The sequence below is a fragment of the Lepisosteus oculatus genome, chromosome 5 (genome assembly GCF_040954835.1).
Source record: "Lepisosteus oculatus isolate fLepOcu1 chromosome 5, fLepOcu1.hap2, whole genome shotgun sequence".
Classification (NCBI taxonomy): domain Eukaryota; kingdom Metazoa; phylum Chordata; class Actinopteri; order Semionotiformes; family Lepisosteidae; genus Lepisosteus; species Lepisosteus oculatus.
Window position 1 is genome coordinate 935402 of NC_090700.1, and position 25077 is coordinate 960478.

The window sequence follows — 25077 nt, forward strand, 5'->3', positions numbered from 1 at the left end:
ACCTCGGAGATCTGCTGCCTCGCTGGAGCAGCGCACAGCCGTGCCTGTAGGTCCGATTCTGACTTCCACTGGACCTGTGGATCAAGGCAGGGTCCCAGTTCATCTTAGAACCACAGTTTGCTTTGCTCCTCTGATATTAATTTTGCGACCATCCTGGTATAATCCAGCTGCACGCAGACAGTTTGCGTGCGAGGCCCTGAGGTTGTGCACGAGTTAGAGAAATCATCTCCAGACCAAGGTAAGGAGCTGCAACTGAGGCTCTGCAGGTTTGTGCATCGCAGCTCCTTGGGACCAAAGGAAGACAGGAAAGTGTGGGCAACACAGGGACAGCATATCATATTGTAACAGGGGAAGAGAGCAAAGTGTGTTTGATGTCTGTTTGAGTACAGCATGTCATGTATTCCTATTTTAGACACAGACACACTCTGATTTAACAACTAATACCTACAGTATACACCCATGCATACTGGAAATAGGGTGAATTTGACCATTTTGGCCTGACTGCGCTAAATATTTTTCTTGGTGTTTCTTGATGTATCAGGTCTCACGTGATGCGACTGAGTTCCCTCGCAGCTTTTCACAATGAGTACAGCTGAGCGGGAGGACTGGGGAAAGGCAGATGCTTAAGGGAAGCAGTGTTGTAGGCAGGAAGCAGACATGTGATGAATGACTCTGATGGCAGATTAGACAGCCTGTAGCTTTCACTATAAAGCCTAAACCCTCCTCTTCAGATTGCCCACTAAAAGAACTGCTCCTGTTGACAACATAGGTTAATTAAACAGACAAACTGGAAGGAAAAAAACAAACGTGTAGCTGAAAACTAGTTGTGTGTAAGAGTCAGTGAAGCCAGTGCTTTGGAGTACTGCAGCACAAGTTGTTTGCTGCAGTGCCAGCATAGTCCCTTGGTGATCTGCGCTCCTGAAGGGGAAGTGCTGTGGTCCCTCTGTGTCCCTGCTGCAGTGGGCATGGTGGGGCCTGCCTGCCTGCTTGGGCACGAGGGCAGAAGCACGTCTGCCCACGTCATTCATCGGGAGATCAGATTTCACGCCTTTTGAGCTCAGACTTGCACTCTTATAGACTTATAGGCTCCCTCCCTCTCTCACCCTCGCTTGTAAGGCTCTGCGTGTGCATGTGTGTGCGTGTGTGTGTGTATTGCTGGAGATATGCAGCATTATTTCTGCTCCATTTAAACCTGTCAATACTTCAATTAGAACCAGACTCCAGGCCCTCAGGGAAGGACGATTGGCATGTATTGTTCTCTGGGATGGCCCAGGATTTGAGTCCTACATTACTGCGCCATCTTGATCCTGTCCAGTTTTATACAGAATTGATCCACAGAAAGATCTGTGATTTGTTTAAGACTGGGCTAATCTACTTTGAAATGATGTTTTGAAAGAAGAGTGGGTGGAATAAAAAGACTCTTCTGTAAGGTGTTCAGTACAAATTTGCCAATTGAATTAAATTAAAAGACGAGAATCAGAAATCAGGCTGAAAATGTATGTTTACTGTTTCATATTAATTTAGAAATCCATTTGTCATTCATTATTCATTCCAGGTCATGTGAGACTAAAAGAACAGAGAACTTAAATTGAATCCGGCTGGACATCTTTATGTCCTTCTTTTCCTTAATTTTGCTTTTGTTCATTTGTTTAAAGAGTTGTAAATCTGCCTTGAGAGTGTCTGGCTTTATTCCCTGAATGTTCTTAGTATTACGCTCAAAAGCAATGTTTTTTTGTGTGATTCTCAGTTTGATATTGGAGTTGATATAGATGTGTGCCTGTGCAAGATTATTAAATGAATGACAAAAGTGTTGTCGCTGTTTGTAGTGTTTGGCTGACACCTTTATCAAGTCCAATTTCCAGAAACTGCACAGCAGTGATCGCAGACACAGGAGTGTCTATACTGTATGGTCACTGTTGTCTGAAAAAACTGAAGCTGTATGACATCCACACAGAGAAATGAATGCATATTATTTAAAATGAAGAGTAACTTGATAATGTGAAACAGATTCCCTGTAGAGGATTACTGTGTGCGTCCCACTGTCTTATTATACAGGCCGTAATTTCGCTGGATATTAAAAAAATACATCAACTAAGCAATTAAGGAATTATCAAGACGACTGCTTGCCTGAGGCACTCCAAAACCGTTCTGCATTTGCAGAGATTAGATTTCTCTCTGCTTCTCCATTGTCGGTAGAATCCAGTTATCTTTCCAGCAGAGGTCTTGAACTGTGAATCTCCAGAGGTCACGGATACCAAGTGACACATTATCTATCATCCTTGGCACAGTGGATAAGAGGAAGCCAAAAGGCTTGGTACTCTGCTTCTTACAGTGCTTAAGATTAATTTTACAGCCTAAAATTTGTATTTGCTGCTGAAAAGTGAACTGTACTCATAAAATGTCAGAAGATCAGATCCGAGTGCTGTTACTCTCTGTCTGGGGCTGTCATTGTGTCCAAAACAGACTTGTCCAAATCACAGTCCCTGTTGCCTGGCAGTGTCGAATCACTCTTCGTGTTCGAGTCACCTGGCTAGAGATGCCCTACTGGTGGACATCAACGTCCAGCACTGGCACAGCTGACACAGAACCCAGACACACATGTTGCCATCTTACTTAACTTCTTTTCTGACGTAGTGCAATTTGTGTCATTTTGTGTCACACACTCCTCAATATGATATTGCTAATGTTTTCTAGTGATGACCCTTGTTGTCTCACCAGGCTCCTACCTGAATGATATTTTATGATCTATAAGAAGAAAATATCTGGCTAAAAAAATCACACTAAGCAAAGCTGAGGAACCTTTTCTTAATGCATCTCACTTAAAATTCATAGTTGTCATGCAAAATAAATCAGCCTTCTTGTCTGTTACACTGCTTGAAACAGCTTCAGAGTGAATAAGATATGAACCTTAAACGTTCGCAGTCCCTGCTCTGACACGTTCAATCACATCAGCGGGGCTGCCGCGCGCCGGAGTAACCCAGACTGCTCCAGCCCTCGGAGCGCGCTGCTTCAAAGAGCACGACAGGGTCGGGGTACCCAGGGAGGAGGAGGGGGGCTGTGTTTGATTAATACGGATTATCAAAGCGCCGTCATTATACAACCACAGCAGGTCTAGAGGGAGAGGAAGAGAGGGGTGGAAGTGAAGTAGCACTAGGAGATAGGAGACTGGGCCGGCCGGCTCCAGCACGCTCAGCAGAAATGCTGGCTGTGCAGCGCTGTGAGTGTGCTGTCAGCCCTGCCTGTCAGGCTGAAGACTGTCCACATCAGGTAGAACATGGTCCCCTCGTACATACTCCTACACATGCTGCACCTTCACAACGGGGTTCGTCCTGACTCTTCCCAGTTCACTAAACTGTTTTTTTTATTCATTTTCAAGCCTGTGGGGCAACAGTGACAGTTCCTAGACCAGCTGAAGTACATTTAAATCCATTAGCCAACAGGATAAAAATATGATTATTATTATTATTATATCTGACATCTTCATCCAAAACTGGTAGAAACTGATTTTTTGTTGTATTCGGAATTTGAGTCCTTCTCTTGCCTCCCGCTGCCCAAGATGGTACCCGAGGCTTCTTTCAGGACGGGGCTGGACAAGATCCTACTCTTGTCTGTTACCCTGCTGATGTTCTTCATACTCGGAGACAACTCCTTTCTTTTATCCATTGTCCAGGCCTGGATGTTGGGAGGACAGGGGTGGAGAAAGGCTGTCTTTCGTCAGGTCGCCCTGTTCACTGCTCCTCCTCTTGTGCTTCCAGTTCCAGCCATGATCACCTCCTACCCCAACACCTCCCTGGCCACGCAGGGCCAGAAGAAGGAGATGAGCTGCAGTGCTCATGGGGAGAAGCCCATCATCGTCCGCTGGGAGAAGGAGGACAGAATCATCAACCCTGAGATGAGCCGCTACGTCGTTTCCACCAAGGAGGTGGGCGAAGAGGTCATCTCCAAGTTGCAGGTACGAGGGTTCGAGGCAGACTGTCTGCTCACATCGGGGACCAGTCTAGAAAACAAGGCCGAGCACATAACAACCATTAATGGGACAGGAATGTGCCACTATACCTCTGTAAAAATATTGTATTATTTACAGGATTTAATGCCTTTTACTCTGAAAATGCATGATATTTACAAAGCATTATTTCTGGTTCGAATGAAGACATTCTATTGACTTGTTTTTTGTTTGCAGATTTTGCCCACAGTCAGGGAAGATTCAGGGTTTTTCTCCTGTCACGCAATCAACTCCTATGGAGAAGACAGAGGCATCATCCAGCTGACAGTGCAGGGTAAGATGAGAAGTCAGTGCAGAATCGCACATCTGTTTTAGAACAGCAGCCCTGGAAAAATTATCTTTAAAGTTCCTATATAGGGAGAAATTCCTGCTGTGATATTTGGCCATTTTAAGGGTCGCCTCTGTAAAAGCTTTCTGATAAGTTTGCCAATTGAGTTTGCTCACACTTCTCTCCTCCTGCCCCTGCAGAGCCCCCTGACCCTCCCGAGGTCGAGATCCGGGACGTCCGGGACCGCAGCATCGCCCTGCGCTGGACAATGGGCTTCGACGGGAACAGCCCCATCACCGGCTACGACATCGAGTGCAAGAACAAATCAGGTAGAGCCCTCAGGGCTTCCTGCTCTCTCTCTCCCAGCGCTTAACCGGTTCCCTTCTGAATCAGGCAAGTAAATCAAAAGGCAAAGTCCATCAGAACATTTAACAACAAAATCTGTGTGACATCCAGCAGAACACGTGTCAAAATTTTCACTTCCTGCTTTGAGTGTGGGCGTGCCTTTCAGCCCAGTTGCCTAGAACACCAGCCAGTCGGAGGCCTGTGCTAACGTTTGCCGCTGACGCTGTTGCAGACTCCTGGGATTCAGTGCAGAGAACCAAAGATGTGTCCCCCCAGCTGAACCAGGCGACCATCATCGAGCTGCACCCCTCCTCCACCTATAGCATCCGCATGTACGCCAAGAACCGTATCGGCAAGAGCGAGGCCAGCAACGAGCTCACCATCACCACAGAGGAAGCAGGTAGCCCCCGTCCGCTCCCGGGATCGCCACTCCATTCCCACTCGTGCTTCCTGTGATCCACACTGCATTCCCACTCGTGCCTCCCGGGATCGCCACTGCATTCCCACTCGTGCTTCCTGGGAGACATGTGATTCATCCAGTAGCAGCGGGTCTCACGGTTCTCATTTGTGGATCATGACCAGTGGGTTACAGCACCACATACTCATCATGTGGCCACTGACACTAAAGCACACAGTCAGTCACAGTCAGAGGAGCAGGAAAACAGCACAGGGGCTCTGCTCCCCTCCGTGGTCCTGCAGTACTGACCACAGACCAGCGCTGGTGCTTCTCATTATGATGGCGCGTCTTATTCAATATCTTCCATCTGTCTGTCTCTGTCCGCTTGTATTATTTTACGAATGTATGTTGCTAGTTGTCAAAAATAAGAGTTTCTGGCCTGTTAAAGCCTAATAAAAGCTCAGGATACATAGAAAACAAACTGTTTTATTTGGCAGCAGGCTGGCAGTTTCTCTCCAGTGCAGCATTTTGATGTCTGACATCTTCAAATTGTTCCCAAACCATAGCATATGATTATTTTATTTATTATTTTAATATCCACGTTGTTTCATGCTAGATTTTCATTTTTTGTATTTATTTTTTATTATACCCAGGAGTTAGAAGAAAGAAATCCTTTGACTGTCACTATGTCACTGTGCTGAATATAGACACTAAAATGTCTCTCAATAACCATGACCCTGGACGTTTTTGAGATTTTCTCAAAATATTTTGCAATCTCTGTAGATTAAAATTATTCTCTGAGTTCTATGTGCAAAAGAAGGATTTCCCAATAAAATCAAACTGGATAGAGTTTAGGTATTTTGTGCCACCTATTGGCAGAACTATAGAACCTACTTGCTCTCGATCTTCTTGCAGCTCAATTTGGCAGAACTCTGCTGCAGCAGTTTTCCTTTGCTGTCACTATAGTGCAGATGCAGTCTGTGGCGCCCCCCAGAACCTGTTGTGTTCGCACCTGTATCCCCTCTCTCCTCTCCCGAGTGTTGTTCACCTGTTCTGTTCTTTGGGCTTGCTTTCAGCCCCAGATGGGCCACCCCAGGATGTGCAATTGGACCCCATCTCTTCTCAGAGCATTAAGGTCACCTGGAAGGTAAGACCGGATTCAGGGATCTCTGGCTGAGACGCCTCACTGTGCAGAGGGGGTCAGTTGTAGTACTGGACAACAGGGACTCTATCCTATTGTACTAAATCACTTGTGCATCATTCCAGCCTTTCGGAGCCTCTGAGTTCTCAGGTCTTCAGTCCATCTTCCGGCTAGTAAGAGCAGAACAAGAGAAGTTACAAACCAAGGATATGGGCTGGGTAGTTTGTTCCACACTCCCACAACCCTTTGCATTAAAAAAGTGCTTTCTCTCCTCAGTTTTAAATGCACTTCATTTCAAGATATGTCCCCTAGTTCATGTTTGTTTCTGTCGATCCTGAAGATGTCCAGAGTAGGTAATTGACTTAATTATTGGCTTAATTGGGCCAATAAATCACTTTTCAAAGTGCTGCGGTTTTAAGAGATCTATAAATCCTCGCTGGACCACGGTCCTTAAGGACTGGTGTTCCACACCGTCACACAGACGGCTGCTCTTGTTGGTCTTTGCTCTTTAAGGCACCTTGGCATGTCTTCTGCTCAGTGGTCCTTAATTAATCAAGCCTACAAAGAGATCTAGAACAAAACGGGATCTGAAGCAATGGCTTTTGGAGACACGCAACCCTTCTCTCACAGGCGCCCAAGAAGCACCTGCAGAACGGCATGATCCGTGGATACCAGATCGGCTACAGGGAGTACAGCACCGGGGGCAACTACCAGTTCAAGATCAAGAACATCGAGACCACGGGGGACAGCGAGGTGCACACGCTGGACAACCTGAAGAAGTTCACGCAGTACGGCGTGGTGGTGCAGGCCTGTAACCGCGCCGGCACCGGGCCGTCCTCTCAGGAGCTCATCGTCACCACGCTGGAGGACGGTGAGTCTGCCGTCCGCGCCGCGCCGCACCCCCGGTGGGGAGTGTGGGGTCCCCGCCTGCTCCCACAGCTTCTCTCACGGACGAAGACATCAGCCAGCCAGGGACACCGAGCAAGTGTAGGGCAGTGATGGGGGTATTGGGGTACTGGGAGGGGGGTGAATGGAGAGTGGGGTAATAGGGTAACTAGGGTGGGGTAATGGGAGTGGGAGTGGGGTAAGGCCACAAGACAGATCCTAGGCTGAAGCCTGATGCTTTGCAGTGGACACCCGAACAAGAGAAATTCATATGTTGTTAAATTGATTTAAAATACTATGGAAACAAAATACCTTCAGTCCTTTTAGATTACAACAGTCCACAGATATTGCGCTTTAATTAAATTAAAAGGCCTTCAGTAATACTTTCCTTAGGCCAAGCAAAATCAGTTGATTTTCCCTGGGACTACTCTTCTCTATGCAGGGAAAATCCGGGAAGATTGTGAGAGATCGCCCCCTGCTGGCACCTTGTTCACACTTTTACCAGCAATCAGAAATTACAAGACCAGAACTGCAATAATGCTATTAATGTTTACAATGTTACTATTTAGATGATAATCTGAGATTATATTAATGGGAGAAGTGAAATTAATTAGTTAATTTGCTTCTTAATTATATTGATTTAACTTGAGAAAGTAAGAGCTTTTAATGGATCAAATTCTTTTGCTTATTGTGTGCATTTTTATGTGGAGTTCTATAACTCCCCTCGTTAAAAATGAAAAAATTGAAATATAAATTAGGATGTTTTTCATAAACAACTTCAGGAATTCCCTCCTTTGGAAAGCTTTAATACAGAAGGTTAGCAATCTTTTTAGATATACTGTATACAGTACACGTGGAAACCAGAATCACCTAGAGGTGTCTAGAGGTTAATTAAATACATACCATGAAGCATCCAGAATAGCATCTGCTGATCTATCATGCAAGCAACACCTTTCAAGTTCTTGTGTTTGTCAGAGCCTACAGTGGCTTTGAATTGTGTGAATTAACATTAATTAACTGATAAAAGTTCACAACGTTGAACCATTATCACATTATTGTTGCACATTTTGTATTCCCTTAATCAGGGAATCTGCTAATAATTTGTGACTGATTTATGTTCTAAAACCCTTGTTTTCAGAGTTTAAACATTATAACTCATAGAGTATATTTTCAGCTAGAATTTAAGGCACTCATATTCCACTCTGAACTTTCTGTGCTCAGCTCATGCTCTATATAGTGTATACCTGGGTTTTGTGAAAGTGAGAGGAGCTCAGTGCTCAGCAGAGTGAGGCAGCTCCATCCCTGTGCTGTGGACCCTAGTGAGCTGCCCGTCTGTGCTGCAGTGCCTCTTCTGCAGCCTGCAGTAACTGTACATGCAGAGGGCTGTTGTTCTGCAGCCTGCAGTCACTGTACACACAGAGGGCTGTGTTCTGGACCCTGCAGTCACTGTACACACAGAGGGCTGTGTTCTGGACCCTGCAGTTACTGTGTGCACAGTGGATCATCACCGCAGGGGATGACAGGTCTTTCCAGGGCTTATGGGAGTTTGTTCCTCTTTGTGCAGTGCCCAGCCGCCCACCAGAGAACATGCAGGGCACGGCCACATCCCCCGAGACCATCTCTCTGTCCTGGTCAACACCCCCCAAGGAAGCGCTCAACGGCATCCTCCAGGGCTTCCGGGTCATCTACTGGGCCAACCTGCCGGACGGCGGTAAGCTCAGCCGGACGGCCCTGTGTGCCGACTCGCGCCCTGCACTGCCCGGTGGTGGGAGACGGAATTCGGAAGTGAGCCATTGGTGGTGGTGTTCTTAGTTTATCTGGCCCGGATCACTGCTGCCTCTAGAGTGGTGGGGGGCTTGTAAAGGCATGGAAAATGAGAGGGGAGCTGGCCCTGAGACACTGACATGGTTCAGTCACACACAGGCTTGTTCTCTTATTTGGACGTGACACCATGGGTGAGAACAGATTTTCCCACTAAACGCTTAACTGTCAGACGTTAACCATGGCCTGGCGTGGTGCTGCCAAGAACCCAGTAAGTTTGCTCGCAGTTTTAGTTCAATAAGTTTCAACGACCTCCTGAGAGGCCCCTATGGGGTCCTGTAGAAACCAGTTTTGACGTAGCTCTTCAGTCCTGATTTGCACAGCCTCGCTCAATCACGCCCAAGCCTCTGAAACACAGATTGCGGAACTACGCTCAACACTGGATCAGGACATTCTAATTCCACATCAAGAGTTAAACTCTGCTTAAACAAAGATTATCTCCTCAATAAGCATCATATGCTACACTTCAGAGGACACCTTCAAAGAGAAAGCCCACTGCTGGTTATGTCTTGTGGTTCTTCTGCTGCAGCCTTGAAAGTCTCGGAGCATCAGGTTTTAAATACTGCTGAGCCTTGACAGGCCAGGGACATGTCAAATAGATTGTTTCTGACAACACCATTACCTTTAACCCTGAATCTGTCACTTCTCATTGGCCTGAAGTCCCCTTCCTCCTGAAGGAGGAATACACTGTCACATTGTAACAGCCCAATTACACTTACAAAGTGTAACAATGTACCATTTTGTAAATAAAGCTGCAGAAGCACTCTGCTCATACAGTATGTATTTTCCTGCCAAATGTGCATGTTAACAGTTCACTGGAAATAAAGAATAAAATGTATTTCCAGAGCAATGTTAGGTTTATTTACCAGCTACACACTGATGAGTATTTTAAAATTAAATAATTCAAACTATCTCATAAAAAATTAAGAAAGGTTACAAATGAGAGAGGTTCCTTCTGCTGTTGCTGCTACCTGTTTGGATCTAAGGATCTAAGGATCTCCTCCAGCCATTCCTTGATAGATACATGGAGCACTCAAGCACTGTCAGAACTGTATTCTGTGAGACCACAGGAGCTGCAGAACATCATTCTGGTCTGGACTCAGCAGAGCTGTCCTCTTTCTCCACCCGGCACTGCAGCTCTGTGGGCAGACAGGGCACAGTCACCCGAGACTCGGTTGAATAAGCGAGAATGAGTCTGAGAAACAATGGCAGTGGTCACTGCAGTTCTTTAACAAAAGGAAAACAATCTCATTTGTTTTTCCAAATTGGCAATATACAGTACCACTCACGTTATTTGTTCCTCTTAGTAGCATGGTGCTTTTCATACTTAATGATGAATGTAGCACTTTCAAGGGCTTAGCTTAACATTAAAGTCTAACCAATATCAACACACATCTTAGAGTCTGCACGGCCAATACTGCATGATTACAACAGACCTGAATTACACACAACTTTAACACACCTGCTCTAAAGTGAAAGGAATGGCGTACACCACTTCTCCAGTCACAAATATTTTATTTTTCCATAAAACTGTAGGTTTAGTCCTCCAAGCTGTAAAACTGAGCTGAGCAAATTATAAATAAAGTAATGAAAACACTGTTGCCTGAGCAAAATTGAAATAGGCAGCTGCGTCAGCATGCGTAGGAGCAAAGGAACAAGTTAAAGGTTTATTCCTTGCTGAAATGAGAAGAAAGGAAACACAACGTTTCGGCTGTGGAGCCTTCAGCTGAAACGTTGTGCTTCCTTCTCTTTTCAGTATGGAATAAACCTATAACTTGTTCCTGAGCAAAATGGTACTTCCTTGTAATTTCATTCTTTTTCCACAAGAGGGAGATGTAGGTCCTTTTTGTAAGTCCCAGCGCACAAATGAATTGAATGAAGAAACGTGATGCAAGGAAACAGCCTCTGAACCACGCGATTGTGCTAGAAACAATCACCTGTGTTCTGAGACGGAGACCTACAGAACACCTAGAAATGCTATTTATTAAAAGTATTTTTGAAACAGTAATAATAATCACGATTAAGTTTTTCAATTTTTTCTGTTTTAGTTTTTGTTTTCATATGGATTTCCTCCTGCATAATTGACCAAATGGTACTAAGAACTGAGATAATAAATCTGCAGAACTTTTATTATGCTTTTATTATACAAGATACACTGTAACACATAATGAATCAGATAAATTAAGCAAACATAGCAAATACTGAAGAAGGTTTTAACAAGTGTATTGAATACACTAAAGTTGTACCATTATATTAACCCTATATATAAAGCTGTACCTCTGCTATTCTCAGATAGCTAATAGTTCTGTTTCTGGAGCTGATTTTTAATTACCCTCTAAACCCATGGAAAAATCACTCAGGGCCCTTAGACAGGCGCGCATCTATGTGAAGCTCAGCATTTACTGCAATCCATAATGTCAGGACACCCAATTCCAGTTTTGCTGAGGCAGTTTAATTTTTAATTGCTTAACCATGTTGAACTGGGACGATTACAAAATGCACTCAAGCACAGTAATAACTAGTGAGTAGAAATATTGCAGCGTGTCTGTGGATTATAGAGAAATCAAATATGATTTTGCTGAAGATTAAAACGAGCTTCACTCTTGACATGTCGAAGCTAAAGTATTCAGAGAGGTGTACTGCCCTCTTTAAAATGCAGATGAACTCTTATTTCACTTACAATAACAACACTGTATAGGTGTACGATGTAGTTATTAATTTCCACTTAAAATCATCTTGGTTCTTTGTTCTTTCAGTTACAGAAATTATTTTAGGATCATTTTAGGCCTCATGGAGGCAGTAGTGAGCACCACTGTTATACATGTCCTGGCTCTGCACCGGTCTGTGTTTGTTCCTCCAAACGGAAAAGCTGCCCTTCTCTCGGAGCACTGCTCAGCCAGTCATCGTGGTGTACACGATTCTCATGCCCCGACAGCACTCTACGGCTCTGTGTTTAAAAATTATCTTTTCTTCGCCTCGATACTGTCGATATTGCAAGCTTAATGTCACAGTAAATTTTAAACCCATACAGCTAAATACAAGAGTGTTCTTCAAAGCAGAAAGGCACAGACCCGGTCGCCATTTTGGTGCATGCTGGGGAAACCCACATGTCCAGTTCTGTTGTGGATGCAGGTCTGGGGATTCGCCGGTTTATAGTGGTTTATAGTGCCAAGGTCACCCATGAATGCAAAATTGCAATCACAGAACAGGTACACATCCTGAGGGGTTTAACAGAGTTCCTGTTGCACAGCCGATGTAAAAGACCCCTCAAGTTCATCCTTGACGGCAGGTGTGTGTGCCTGTGGGGGAGACTGGGGGTCACTGTGTCCGTCCTCGGCATGTTTCCTCAGAGCTGGGGGAGATCAGGAATGTCACCACCACACAGCCCTCCCTGGAGCTGGACGGCCTGGAGAAATACACCAACTACAGCATCCAGGTGCTGGCCTTCACCCGCGCCGGGGACGGCGTGCGCAGCGAGCAGATCTTCATCCGGACCAAAGAGGACGGTAGGGCGCCTCTGTACCACACATGCCAGTAATGCGCCAGCTTCTCCGACAGCTCCCACTGTGTACCGAGCTGCATTTCTGTTTTGAACAAATTAAACCTGGCAATGGCGCGATTAATAAAGTCGTAACTCTGTACGGTCCTTCAGAGGGACTTTAGTGCTGGAGTTGGGGGGACTTCTTTGAGATCGGTTTCTGCTCCACGCCGCGTGCCTGTTAAGTCGAGGGCCTGTAGGGAAGAGCTGGCAGGGTTTCAGTGTGTGTTTGTGTGTGTGTCTGACCAGCGCCCCCTGTCTGTCTGCTCCTGCCAGTGCCCGGGCCGCCAGGGGGAGTGAAAGCCGCCGCCGCCTCCAACTCCGTGGTCTTCGTCTCCTGGCTGCCGCCGCTCAAGCTCAACGGCATCATCCGGAAGTACACGCTCGTCTGCTCCAACCCCTACCCCACGGTAAGACCGCCGCGCCACGGCCCACGGACTCGCGCCTCCGGGGCTGCGAGGGAGGACAGTGGGACAGAGACAATCCAGTCGCACGTCTCGGTGATGCCCGGGGCTGTCCGTTTCATTGCTCCAAACACTAGACACTGCTCTGCTCAAGGAAACGTAAAAGGGTATTTCACAGCGGTCCTCTGAAAATGGAAGGGCGATGGGGAGCAGTTGCTTGTACTTTGGCGGCCCGTGCTGCTGCAGATACTCGATTGTCTCGTTCTGCTTTGCAGGTGATCAGCGAATTTGAAGCCTCTCCTGATGTGTTTTTCTACCGCATCCCGAACCTCACCCGCAACCGGCAGTACAGCATCTGGGTCGTCGCGGTGACGGCAGCCGGCCGCGGCAATGCCAGCGACATCGTCACTGTTGAGCCTCTCGCTAAAGGTACGGACTCTGGTCAGCCGCAGGCGACAGGGCACGGACTGAAGCCACTCCAGCTGGCCAGAGCTCCAAATCTGTCGGTATTATCGATGCCGGATTAGAGATGGCGGGTGCGGAGGGCTCGGGTTTCACATTTTCAAGTGATTCCTTCATTGGGATTCTCTTCCCAGGCCTTCCTTGGTCTGTCACCTGATGCCTTTGACCTCTGGCGCAAAGGAGGTGCCGCAGGGAGAGCAGATGACACCAGAAAGCTGTGTCTCTCCTCACACAGTACATTGCGTGCGGTGTGCACAGTGATAATATTCACCTGTGATTTCCAATAACAGGGATCCCCCCCACACACACACACACACTCGGCACACAGCTCCCTGTCTGATCCTGAAACACTCCCGCCTCCTCCTCCAGCTCCGGCCCGGATCCTGACGTTCAGTGGCACGGTGACAACCCCCTGGATGCGAGATATTGTCTTACCCTGCAAGGCGGTGGGAGACCCGCCCCCCACTGTGAAATGGCTGAAAGAGAGGTAAACATGGTACCTGTTTGCACGCGTCCGTCACCGAGATCCGTGATCAGGGTTTGGAACCTCCTGCTGCTCATCTGGAGAGCAACTGACTTCATTCCAAATTTGATCAGTACCACAGGAAGGGGAAATTAATATTTCATAGCACATATGGAGCTGCATTGTTTCCCATGTCTTCTACTGCATCACATTGCTCCACGGCAGAGCTGGGAAACTCTCGAAGCTCAGCATGGGCCAGCTGGGCTGCACACACAAAGCACGGGCAGCAATATTGGATTTGCACTGCCATTCTCGAGAAGGCAAGCGTCTGTGTGCTTTCTGAGCATGTTACAGTCGCTGCACACACAGTACACATACTGGAGACAGTTAAAAGTGTTCTCAAGGTTCCTCCTTCTGCATCTAGCTAGAGGGATATTTTTATAACATTAATCTCCACTTGAAGCATAAACTTTTGGAAGACTTGTTTCTTATTGTATGTGGATTGTCAGTCATTGTGTCAGTCAGTGTCAGACATTCACAGTATTTATGTTTCCAATTTCTCTGTTATTGTTCTCACACTCTTTTCTTCCTTTAATCCAGTTAAAACTGCCTGTACCAACAACAGCTTTTAGTTGAAAACAAGTAAACTTACCAGCTACATGTAATATTTGAACAGATAAGGTTGTCATTTTTTAGAAATTGGTATTATAAGGTCATGAAGAGATGACAGATTTTTATGAAGGGCATCAGGTGGTGAGGTGTCTGTCGTTAATCTCTGAATGTCACGTGCTGTGCCACAGCAATGGGACTCCTGCTCCTGTGCTGATTGATGGGCGGCGCAGTATCTACGGCAACGGCAGCTTTGTCATCCGGACAGTGAAAGCAGAGGATTCTGGGTACTACAGCTGTGTTGCCAGTAACAACTGGGGTTCAGACCAGATTGTGCTTAACCTGCAGGTTCAAGGTGAGACAGCAGCCAAAGATTCACAAAGACAGTGGTAATAGGAGGCATCTAGCCATAGCCTCAGATCCTGAGATTCTAACTTGCTATATATTTGAAGGGATCACAGATATCTTCCACACTCCTTGCCTGACTGCGGATAGGGCTTTCTTATAGACGATCACCCGCAAGAGATAGCTGAGGCCCAAGAGGTGTGCCTTTTGGGCTTGAAGGGTGCCACTATGGGGGGAAGGAGGAAACACTGACATTCTTTCATAGATCCTTAAAAGAAATGTAATTCGCTGGTGGGATAATTGAATCGACAGAGGGGTTGATGTGTCTCAGTCATGCATCTTGCAACATTATGTCTATTCCTCGGCCTGCAGTTCCACCGGACCAACCGCGTCTCACCGTCTCCAAGACGACCTCCTCTTCCATCACTCTCTCCTGGATTCCTGGCGACAATGGGGGGAGCTCCATCCGAGGTGAGCGGGGGTCGCTCTGTCCACACCAGCAGTGGAAAGCCCAGGAAGAGCCAGTCCAGGCTCGGGAAAATTTCAGTTGAAAAGCCCTTTCCCCCAGCCAGTTCTTATTCAAAGAGATCTTCAGCACCTGAGTTAATTAAACAATTAAAGCTCAATTCCAGAAGTTAATTTATTGGAAGGTCCTTGTAATGGCAGACCAGAAGTGCCAAGGATGAGCACCCTGGCCCACATCTTGGGAAAATCTACCAGAAATCTCCAGGGGAACTCCCTGCCTCACTGTGGCCACAGTACATCCACTGGGAAGGTATCCATTGAGGCTGACGATACAGTAGGTTGCCACACTGGGCCATAAACAAGCTATCAGCTGGTACTGTAGCTGTCACCCCCAGAAGACCGAGTTACAAAAGTTCTGAAAGTTTTTGCATTACTGAATAAGCACAGGACCAACCACGCATAAAGTCCAGACCTCGGAACGGAAGAACTTTAATTAGAAACTTGAACTCATAGTTCTGTTTGGAGACCTTTTCCCAGGTCTGCAATTTGTGGCACATTTACAGCCGGAGCTTGAGCACTAAAAGGTGAGCAATATTATTCCAAATTCCAATGTAATCATCACAACATTGGAGCCAAGATGCTTGAGCATCAGAGCCTGAGTGCTCTCATTCTTCAATCTTGTAATAGTTAAATAGGTAAAGATAATGGATAAGGGGACTATAAGCCTTTAACAAGGACCACGTTTACCAGAAAATGAAGAAAACAAAACCCTATTTAACTGAAGAATATATCTTATGAAAAATGTAATGTTTTTAACTGGTGGTGAATGATGCTTTGTGAAATGGGCATATTAAGCTATCTTCTGGGGCCCATTCTGTTCTTCTGATTCTTTTACACACTTTTTTAAAGTTTACCAAGAATTATTTTTACTTTCTAAAGACTGAAGATATTCAGAGGGGATTCTTAGGCTCAATCCTGATAGGTCTCCCCCTCACTTCCTGCAGAGCTGTAGTCATAGAAACAGCAATTGGTCTCCACCTGCTGGTCCTCCAGATTTGTTTCCTTCTTGTATTGGCTAACATTAGGATTCTTCTGAACAATGTATCACGCAGCCAGCTTAGATTGGTGCTGTTTTTCCATGTCAGTCTTCTTTTTGTTTTTCCTTCATTGAGGTCTTATCTACTTCTCCAGATCAAATTCCTCCACCGCTAACTGAGCAGACATCTTGTTTTCCCGATGTCCTGTTTCCTCCACAGGCTATATCTTGCAGCACTCCGAGGACAACAGTGAGCAGTGGGACAGCCTTCCCATCAGCCCCAGTGAGCGCTCGTACCGGCTGGAGAACCTGAAATGTGGGACGTGGTACAAGTTCACGCTGACGGCCCAGAATGGAGTGGGCCCAGGCCGCATCAGTGAGATCATCGAGGCCAAGACCCACGGCAAAGGTGCTCTCCTGCTTCCCCCTCGTGAAAGCGCTGCCTGTGGTTTTACCTTTCCAATTAAGTATCTGTTCCAAACCACCGCAGCTGTTGAACCACCTTCACTGGTCTTTAGAAAGATGTCTTGTGGTCCAGTACAGCCCTCTGTTTCTCTGCTTTTCTCTGTAGCAAAAGTGCACTGTTTCTATACTGTAGAACACCACTAGTTAAATGTCATAAGTTCGGTTAGGAGAAGAGCATCTTCTTGTTTCTGGGACTTGTTTATTAACGACTAAGGACCCAAGGCCTGCTTAATTGCTCCTCGTTTCTCAACTCAGAACCCCAGTTCTCGAAGGAGCAGGAGCTCTTCGCCAGCATCAACTCCACCTGCGTGCGGCTGAACCTGATCGGGTGGAATGATGGCGGCTGCCCCATCAGCTCCTTCATCCTGGAGTACCGCCCTGTGGACACCACGGTGTGGACCACGGCCCAGAAGACCACGCCTCCCAAGAGCTACGCCCTGTCTGACCTGCAGGAGGCGACGTGGTATGAGCTGCAGATGAGGGTGACCAACAGTGCCGGGTTTGCCGAGAAGAAGGTGAAATTCGCTACGCTGAACTACGATGGCAGTGAGTCTCAAAATTCTTCAAATTTATTCGGAAATGACATGCATGTATGGCAGACATCTGTCCGTTGCTCTTGTGTAGTCATGTTGTTTATTAGCGGAGGGAATGAAAAGTCCTTTGGTTTTGTCTTCAGCATTGTGCATGCGACAGCAGCTTTAGCGACAGCAGCTTTTTATTCCTCTTCTGAAAAAGAAAATAATTCCAGGTCTTTAAAATCGGATAAATTCAAGGTCCCCTGTGGGCACTAAGTAAGAACTGCACTAAACAGGCCTGGAGGCTTAACATATGCTATATTTTCCTGTGACTTTCATGCTTTTAAACTGAGACACAAAGGAAGAAGTTTGTGTAGAATAAAAAAGCTACTTACAATTCAAAATGAAGAAACATTTCAGATTTGATGTCAGTCAGCGCAGTAACCCACAGTTCGGGGAAAGAAGCAGGCTGAGCTTTAATGATAAGAGTTTTGATGTTACTTTCAGCTTAACGTTGCTCGAGCTTTCTAGAGGTGCTGTTCTCTTTGATATGAAAAAGAAGTCCCAGTGGAGAATTTAAAAAGCCGTATACTGTATATATAAGTTTTGAGTTCTATGATGAATGAACTGTACAAATATCGGATCATTTCATGCTGGTGTCAGTTGCTGCTACTGACATGCCACTTTTCTGTAATCCTTCTATCGTGTGTGCAGGTTGTAGGTATGCGAATGACATCACTTTATGTCTGCGTTGCAGAGAGAATTAAACAATTTACTGTGTTGTACAGTAGTTCATAGCGTTCAGAGGTTTTCTGTCAGTTCTGCCAGTTGTCGGTTGCAGAACTCTAGGTTTATTTTTTTTTGCTTTAAGAGTCTTCAGAAATCATGTCTGAAGAGAGAGCAGGATCGTTCCTGTGCTGGTGGTATTCAATGTGTGCAACATAACCCTGCAGGGGACTGTCGTTAAAGCAATAACCCAGCAGACACAACCCGTGATTATTCCAGGGTGTCTCAAAGCACTGTACCAAATTAACAACAAAGCATAATCAGACACAAGACTGGTCAGAAGCAAATAACAATCAGGCAGTGAAGCTTGTAGCTGGGTTTGTAATGTTGCCATGTTGCTACCATCGTGTCACTGGTCAAGAGCTGACTGCTCTAGGGTGCAGCTGCTGTTCTTCATGTCCTGCAGGATAACAAAAACTACGCAGTGTACAGTGTGTGCACAGGGCAATCAGCCACCTGGCATCATCTCATTAATGTTGTTTTTCATCAGCATTTCTAATGCTTTCTTTGAAAATAAATAATCAGCATTATGAACACCATGCCCTGGGCAGTAATATCCTACGAGGAATGACTAAATAAGATTGCTGGATCACATATTTGCTCTTACTGGTAGCTGTTGTCTCTTACAAGTTTTACATTGTGAGCGACACACTATTTGTATTCTGGGTGCCTGGTGTTCTGGACAGGTCAAGTGCAGCTGCCCTGCCTCGTGAGCTTCCTGTACGTGAGGAATGTGTGTGACTTGTGTGTTTTCAAGGCACCATTCCCCCGCTCACCAAAACGGTCGATGAGAGCAAAGACAGCCTGTCCAGCAACGAGGGTCTGAAGATGATGGTCACCATATCCTGCATCCTGGTGGGCATTGTGCTGCTCTTCGTGCTGCTGGTTGTCCTGAGGAGGAGGAGGAGGGAGCAGAGGCTCAAGAGGCTCAGGGGTAAGAGCAGGTGCCCGTGGGCAGATCGCCGTGCTCACCGTGCCCACCGCAGTGCCCGAGAACTGCTCCTGTGCCAGAGAGTGACAGGTCCACAGTACCGCCCCCATCTCTGGGATGCAGCGTCCCTACAGTGTGATTAATTTAGAGCCCACTGTTCAGCCATCTCGTAATTAAAGAGTTTTATTAACAAGCAAAAAAAAACGACTGGCTATTGAACTGAGAGATCAATTAACATTAATTAACATAGCCCTGTCTTTGTGAACTTGTCAGTGTTGTCTCATTGGTTCGTCCTTCAGGCCTCTGTTCTGGAGGTGATGGTGTAGAAAGGTGTCTGACTGTCCTCTAGTTTTAAACAAACTGGATCAAGCACATACAGGTAGTCCTGCTGGGATCACTGTCCCACTAGCTCCGACAACGAGGGACACTTCCTGCTCTACCGCCAAAGGCCTTGTCCTGAAGAGAGAACGATGTGACCGAGTGTATCCCCCGTTTGGCAATGCTAACTGCGCTGTGTTTTTGTTTGTTTTACAGATGCTAAAAGTCTGGCAGAAATGCTAATGAGGTAATTGTTGTGAATTATACATCGGCAGGCAAATTAGATTACATGGTACTATATTTAGACAGAGACAGTGATTAGGTTGATAATATGATTTGCTACTTCCCAATGCATCAAGCATGTGTGTAATTTTCAGCAGATGTCTTGTGAATTGGGAAAAAAAATATTTTGGTAAGTTTCATTCAGGAACATTCCAGATTTGTTTTTATATGGTTTTTGGTAATAACTGGTGAGTTAACATTAAGGATCCATATGAGTGTTGCAAATTCCAAGGATGCTTTATTTACCCAAATTAATTAATAATAAGAACAAGAGGAGGAGAACAAATATGTATGAATGAGAACTTAAATCTGTTGGTTTTGGAGTTGGGGAGTCGGTATCTACGTTCTGATGGGAGTAACTGGAAATTATTATTAGAAGGAGAAGAATGATTTTTGTTGGATAAAACATTGTGGACTCTCACCCTCTGGGTTCTGTCTGTTAGGAAATCAGTAACCCAGCTGACGAGATTGAGATCAAGAACAAAGTTTGACAATAGTTTAGTTGCCAGTAGGTGAGGTTGGATACTTGAAATGCAGAGGAGAATTCCACAGTCAGCAGTCTAGCGAGGGTTTTGTTTCCCTCAAGGTGTTGGAGGACAAGATTGAGAAGGCATGCTGTAGCATCTTCCACCCCTACCTGCCCTGTAAGGAAAACATAATATAACAGTGGGCGTTCAGAAGACAGTCCTTAGATCTAAACTCTTCATATTCTAGCCGTTCTGCTGCACTCAGTAGTGGTGACAGGGGGTGCAGAACATGGAACTTACAATGGGCGTGCTGTGCAGATCCAGGAATAAGCCAGGTGTGGACGTGTTTTTAACATTTTAAGATTTTCATAGACATTATTTCCCCACCTGTTTCCAGCAAAAACACCAGGACATCAGATACGCTGAACAAGCAGCAGCAGACACTCCGGATGCACATTGATATCCCCAGAGCCCAGCTGCTCATCGAGGAGAGAGACACGATGGAGACGATCGGTACGAGGTCTCAGTGATGCCCCCAGTGGCCACACTGAAACACACATCCTGTGCCACCTCGCCTCACTTCCTTTTACACACACACGGGAGTTTCAGTTTTAGTATTTATAATACATGTATATTGAGTAATAATGTTAATTTTGCTGGTTAATATGATATGTTAATGCAGACACCTACCATCTTTGGAACATGTTTGACCCTACCTAAAACTGTTTAAGAGTTTAATTAAAAGCAGGCAATGCTGGGTCATATCACAGAAGGATCTATATGAAGGTATGCAGCCAGAAGAGTCATGTTTTAAGTTCAGATTGTTTATTTTCCCTTAAGTTCTCCGCAAGGGCTCCCCAGAATAGTGCCGGGCTAGAGATAGATAGTCTGAATGGAAAGCAGTCTGAAACAATTTTCAGTGTACTCGACTCTCTGAGGAGCTCATCGATGTGTGATGATATTAAACATCAATGCTGAATATTGACGAGAGCTGCTGAACGCAGTCCCCAAAACTCTTGGTGCCGCTCCTCCTTGTGGATTTCTGTTGGTTTTGATATCCGGATATTTGACAACTCTAATTGCTCTGATTTGTTCTTTGCTCATCGCTGTGTGTAAAAACCATGTGTCTTCCTTTTTCACTCCCCCAGACGACAGGTCGACGGTGCTGCTCACAGATGCCGACTTTGGAGAGACATCGAAGCAGAAATCCTCCACTGTCACACACACTGTCCATTACCAGTCTCTCTCTCAGGCTACTGGGCCACTTGTGGACGTGTCTGATGCCCGACCTGGAACAAGTAAGTGAAAATCCACTGTCCTGGTCGGGGTGCATTCCGAGCAGCTCTGAGGGAGCAGCTGGAGGCTCTGGAGCAGCAGAGCAGCATGTGATTTTAGGGGAGGTATATGACAACACTAATCCCTCATAGCCAATGGAGACCACCTTCAGTACACATTCTGCAGGCATTATTACTGAGCACGATTGCTTTGGCATTATGTTATGAAGGAAAACCTTCTTTTAAGGTTCCTGACTGCATATTCAAGCTTGATCTGGTCATGAGCAGTCGTGAACAGTTTCGACATGTGTGATTCTTGATCTGAATGTTTGAAATTTACATTTATTAATTTTCCACTTTTCCTGGTATTTCATTAGCTGTGTGTATGTGCATGTGGTCTGTTCACAATTACCAAGTGAGCCTGCGTTTCAGGGAGCTGTCAAAATGCAGAAAGCTTTGTTACACTGTGAACTATGCAAGATAAATACAAGACAAATACAGACAGCTCTTTACACACTGTTTCACTATGGAACTAGAATACCCTTGATTAATCTTAGGCCTCTCCTCCATCTGATGTTAACCCTGCTGTCATTCTTTGTAGTTCAAAGTGTATTAGTGTATTTTGTTCTCATTATCTTCAATTAAAGTGCAGTGTCCGTTAACAAAAATCAGAGCTCCTTTAGAAATGACACAGAGGCTTTCTTTGCCTGTGAGCAAGAAATAAAGTAATCAAACAACCACTGTGCTCCCTGAATTAAACAATCTAATGAAAAGAATAGCAAAGAGGTTGTGCTGACTTATTAAGATGTGTGACTGCAGTGGGGCCAAACCAATTAAATATTTAATGCATTTTTGCAAAAAGTTCTCCTGTTACCCAATAACCGTTTTTCAAAAGGTCTAATGATGCCTGGCACACTGGCTGTGTCAGTGAAAGTCAATGTCATAGACTATTGCATTAACAAGGAAATTACAAGCTCCCCTGCTTACAATCCGAAACCGACAGCTTTTTTTGGGGCGGGGCGGTAGCTCGTTACCTTTTGAGAGAAGAAACAGAATTAATAACAATAAAAAGTAACTCAAAATTCCTAACAATAAAAAGTAAGGGTTAGTACCTTAGTGCTTAGTTTCAGGCAGCACCTGAAGAGCTGTTGATTAGCACAACCTGTGCATTTGATAAGTTGATTGATTGACCAGGTCAGTGCTGTCCAGTGCCCTGCTCCCCTGCTGAAGAGGTGGTGCATGTTCTTCATCGCCCATAGATCCCACAGCACGCCGGAACGCCAAGGCGGGGCCGACAGCCCGGAACAGGTACGCCAGCCAGTGGACACTGAACCGGCCCCACCCCACGATCTCCGCGCACACCCTGACCACAGACTGGAGGCTGCCCACCCCTCGGGCTGCAGGCTCTGTGGACAAAGAGAGCGACAGCTACAGCGTCAGCCCGTCTCAGGACACAGGTGAGAGCCGTGTGCTTCGGGGCTGCAGGGAGCAAGGGGGAGAATTGGGCTGGATAAGGATGCCAACTATGGCCGATCAGCTTTTTTAACTTAATGGGAATTCCTGAAATTTCAAGCCGTCTGTGGTGTTTCACCAGCATACAGCCAATAACCTTTTTTTAAAACCTCACTTATAGACCAGTGCATCAACAAATGCCTTTCTTGCAACATTGTCATAGAAACTGAAATGTAGGTGAACTGATGGGTTGGATTGTGGTATTAGACAGATGAACAAAAGAGTACAGGTGGCCAGCACTGTTCTTAGAGATCTGAACCCCTTGAGCAGTCGCAGGGATTTCATGAAGGTTTTTCCAATCCTGGAAAAATTCCCGCCATGAGTGTCCCTGGCGCCCCCTCTCCCGGCAGACCGCGCACGGAGCAGCATGGTGTCCACAGAGAGCGCGTCCTCAACCTACGAGGAGCTGGCCCGTGCCTACGAGCACGCCAAGATGGAGGAGCAGCTGAGACACGCGAAATTCACCATCACCGAGTGCTTCATCTCGGACACCTCCTCCGAGCAGCTGACTGCAGGGACCAATGAGTACACCGACAGCCTGACCTCCAGCACGCCCTCCGAGTCGGGCATCTGCCGGTTCACAGCGTCGCCCCCGAAGCCCCAGGACGGGGGGAGGGTCATGAACATGGCTGTCCCCAAGGCACACAGACCGGGTGAGGCCCCCTTCTTCCGAAATCAGGGGGGCAGACTGGAGCCAGTGTGCGCACATTGTGAGGGAGCGAGCCCCCCCATCTCATTTACAGCTTAGATTAAAAGGTCATGTGCAGTCTGCACACAGCATGCAGCAGATTATACAGTAGTGTCGGCAGTAGATTATATTATAATAGACACCTACACAGGTATGATGCGTGGGAGTCATTACACTTGTTCTGGGGAGAAATTTCAGAATGCAAATGTTCCCAAATTTGAATTAAGAAATGTAGATCGCAACAGTAAAAAAATCATTTAGAACTTCTTAGATATTAAAAGACCTTTTGGAGCTCCCTAGATATTTAAAAATCCCCGAGAGTTCCTTAACTATTACAGTATGTCCCTTTCTAATTAGGCCACAGTGTTCAGTGCTGTGACTTGCGTGTTTGGTTTCCAAGCGGCCCCCCGAGTCGAGCGTCCTTCTCGAGCCCCTGCGTGCGCGAGGGCTCCCGAAGGGCAGGCTTTTCTGAAGTGCAGTTCATGTTGCACTGTTGTAATGGGCACCACATGTAAAGTCTTTTACTTGTTGTGTTGACTGTCCAAACCACTGATGGATAAAGGAGTGTTTGTATAGATTGGTGTTGAGGGATGGTGTCAGCTTTCCGGAGGGCTTGGATTTCCAAGCTCATACTTAATTGATAGCTTTGGCCAGAGCCAGCCCTGTAACGGATCTGGCGGCCTGCTCCTCGCCCCTGGCACTAGTGCTCAGGGAGAAAGCTATCAGTGGCTCGATCTAAGACGATCTTTTGTAAGTACAAAACTGCACTTTACAGTCACAAAGGAGCATTAACTCGACAGCCACTGCCCTGTGACTGAAACCGCCTTCGCTCCTCGTTCCTGGCCTGTTACAGTGTTCCACACCTCCAGTTTGTCCCACCTTCTAGTCACTTTCCGTGAGGGTTGTGTTGCTATTTCACAGAATTATGTTGACAGCTGACAGCTTTACTCTCAGTGAAAGAATGTAGATGTTCATGAACCAGATCCTCTGTAAAGTCAGTCTGACCACAGTGATGACTAACTAAAGCCCCAGAGGTCCAGGCTACCTGTTGTCGTCTTTTAAAGAGGATGGGACAGGACCATAGATGTGGCTTCTGCTGATTCTATTCAGAGTGGGTTCTATCAGAAACTGTATTAAGAAAGAGAAAATGATGATTTTCTAGCATCACAAGCTCTTAATGCACAGAACTTTATTTATTTCCATGTTAAACAATGTGTAACAGTCATATAACATCTCCTTAAAAACACTACTACAGTCTATTATCATGAGAAAGACTAAGCTAACCATATTTTCTTAAAGCATATTCAGCATTTAATATAGTACTTATACTGGAGCATGAAAGACAGAGAGAAAGTGAGCAATTTCTCTTGTATCTATTGATGTAATAGAGGGCTGTTTCCTCTTCAAGGCTAAAAGGGTAATTTGCCTCTGATATCTCCTGATAGAGACGGTTCCCTGCATGTAACCTCAGATGGGGACTGACAGCTGTCTCGCTTCGCCCTGGGGTAATGCAGGGAACGTCGGAGGGAGGGGCAGGGGTATGGATTCAGATGAAGAGAAACTGCATTATTCATCCTTCATTTTTAATTCAGGCTTTTTCCAGATTTGAGAGCCTGGTTAGCTCACATCGATTTCAAGAACCACTGGGCTGCCGTCC

At 46.0% G+C, this 25077-nt stretch overlaps 1 protein-coding gene across 3 annotated transcripts in view; it reads left to right on the forward strand.

The window, feature by feature from the left end:
- dscamb (Down syndrome cell adhesion molecule b) overlaps window positions 1-25077 on the forward strand; it is a 164900-nt gene that overhangs the window by 136111 nt on the left and 3712 nt on the right. For all 3 annotated transcript variants that reach the window (XM_015341670.2, XM_015341669.2, XM_069189792.1), the window contains exons 12-32: window positions 3756-3952; window positions 4181-4277; window positions 4472-4600; window positions 4849-5016; window positions 6090-6160; window positions 6785-7025; window positions 8604-8750; window positions 12211-12366; window positions 12675-12808; window positions 13078-13231; window positions 13634-13751; window positions 14528-14691; window positions 15054-15152; window positions 16403-16591; window positions 16903-17193; window positions 18706-18882; window positions 19414-19444; window positions 20344-20459; window positions 21095-21244; window positions 22480-22677; window positions 23083-23385. In XM_015341670.2, the coding sequence (XP_015197156.1) occupies window positions 3756-3952; window positions 4181-4277; window positions 4472-4600; window positions 4849-5016; window positions 6090-6160; window positions 6785-7025; window positions 8604-8750; window positions 12211-12366; window positions 12675-12808; window positions 13078-13231; window positions 13634-13751; window positions 14528-14691; window positions 15054-15152; window positions 16403-16591; window positions 16903-17193; window positions 18706-18882; window positions 19414-19444; window positions 20344-20459; window positions 21095-21244; window positions 22480-22677; window positions 23083-23385 (3330 nt within the window). The remainder of the gene's footprint in view (window positions 1-3755; window positions 3953-4180; window positions 4278-4471; window positions 4601-4848; window positions 5017-6089; window positions 6161-6784; window positions 7026-8603; window positions 8751-12210; window positions 12367-12674; window positions 12809-13077; window positions 13232-13633; window positions 13752-14527; window positions 14692-15053; window positions 15153-16402; window positions 16592-16902; window positions 17194-18705; window positions 18883-19413; window positions 19445-20343; window positions 20460-21094; window positions 21245-22479; window positions 22678-23082; window positions 23386-25077) is intronic.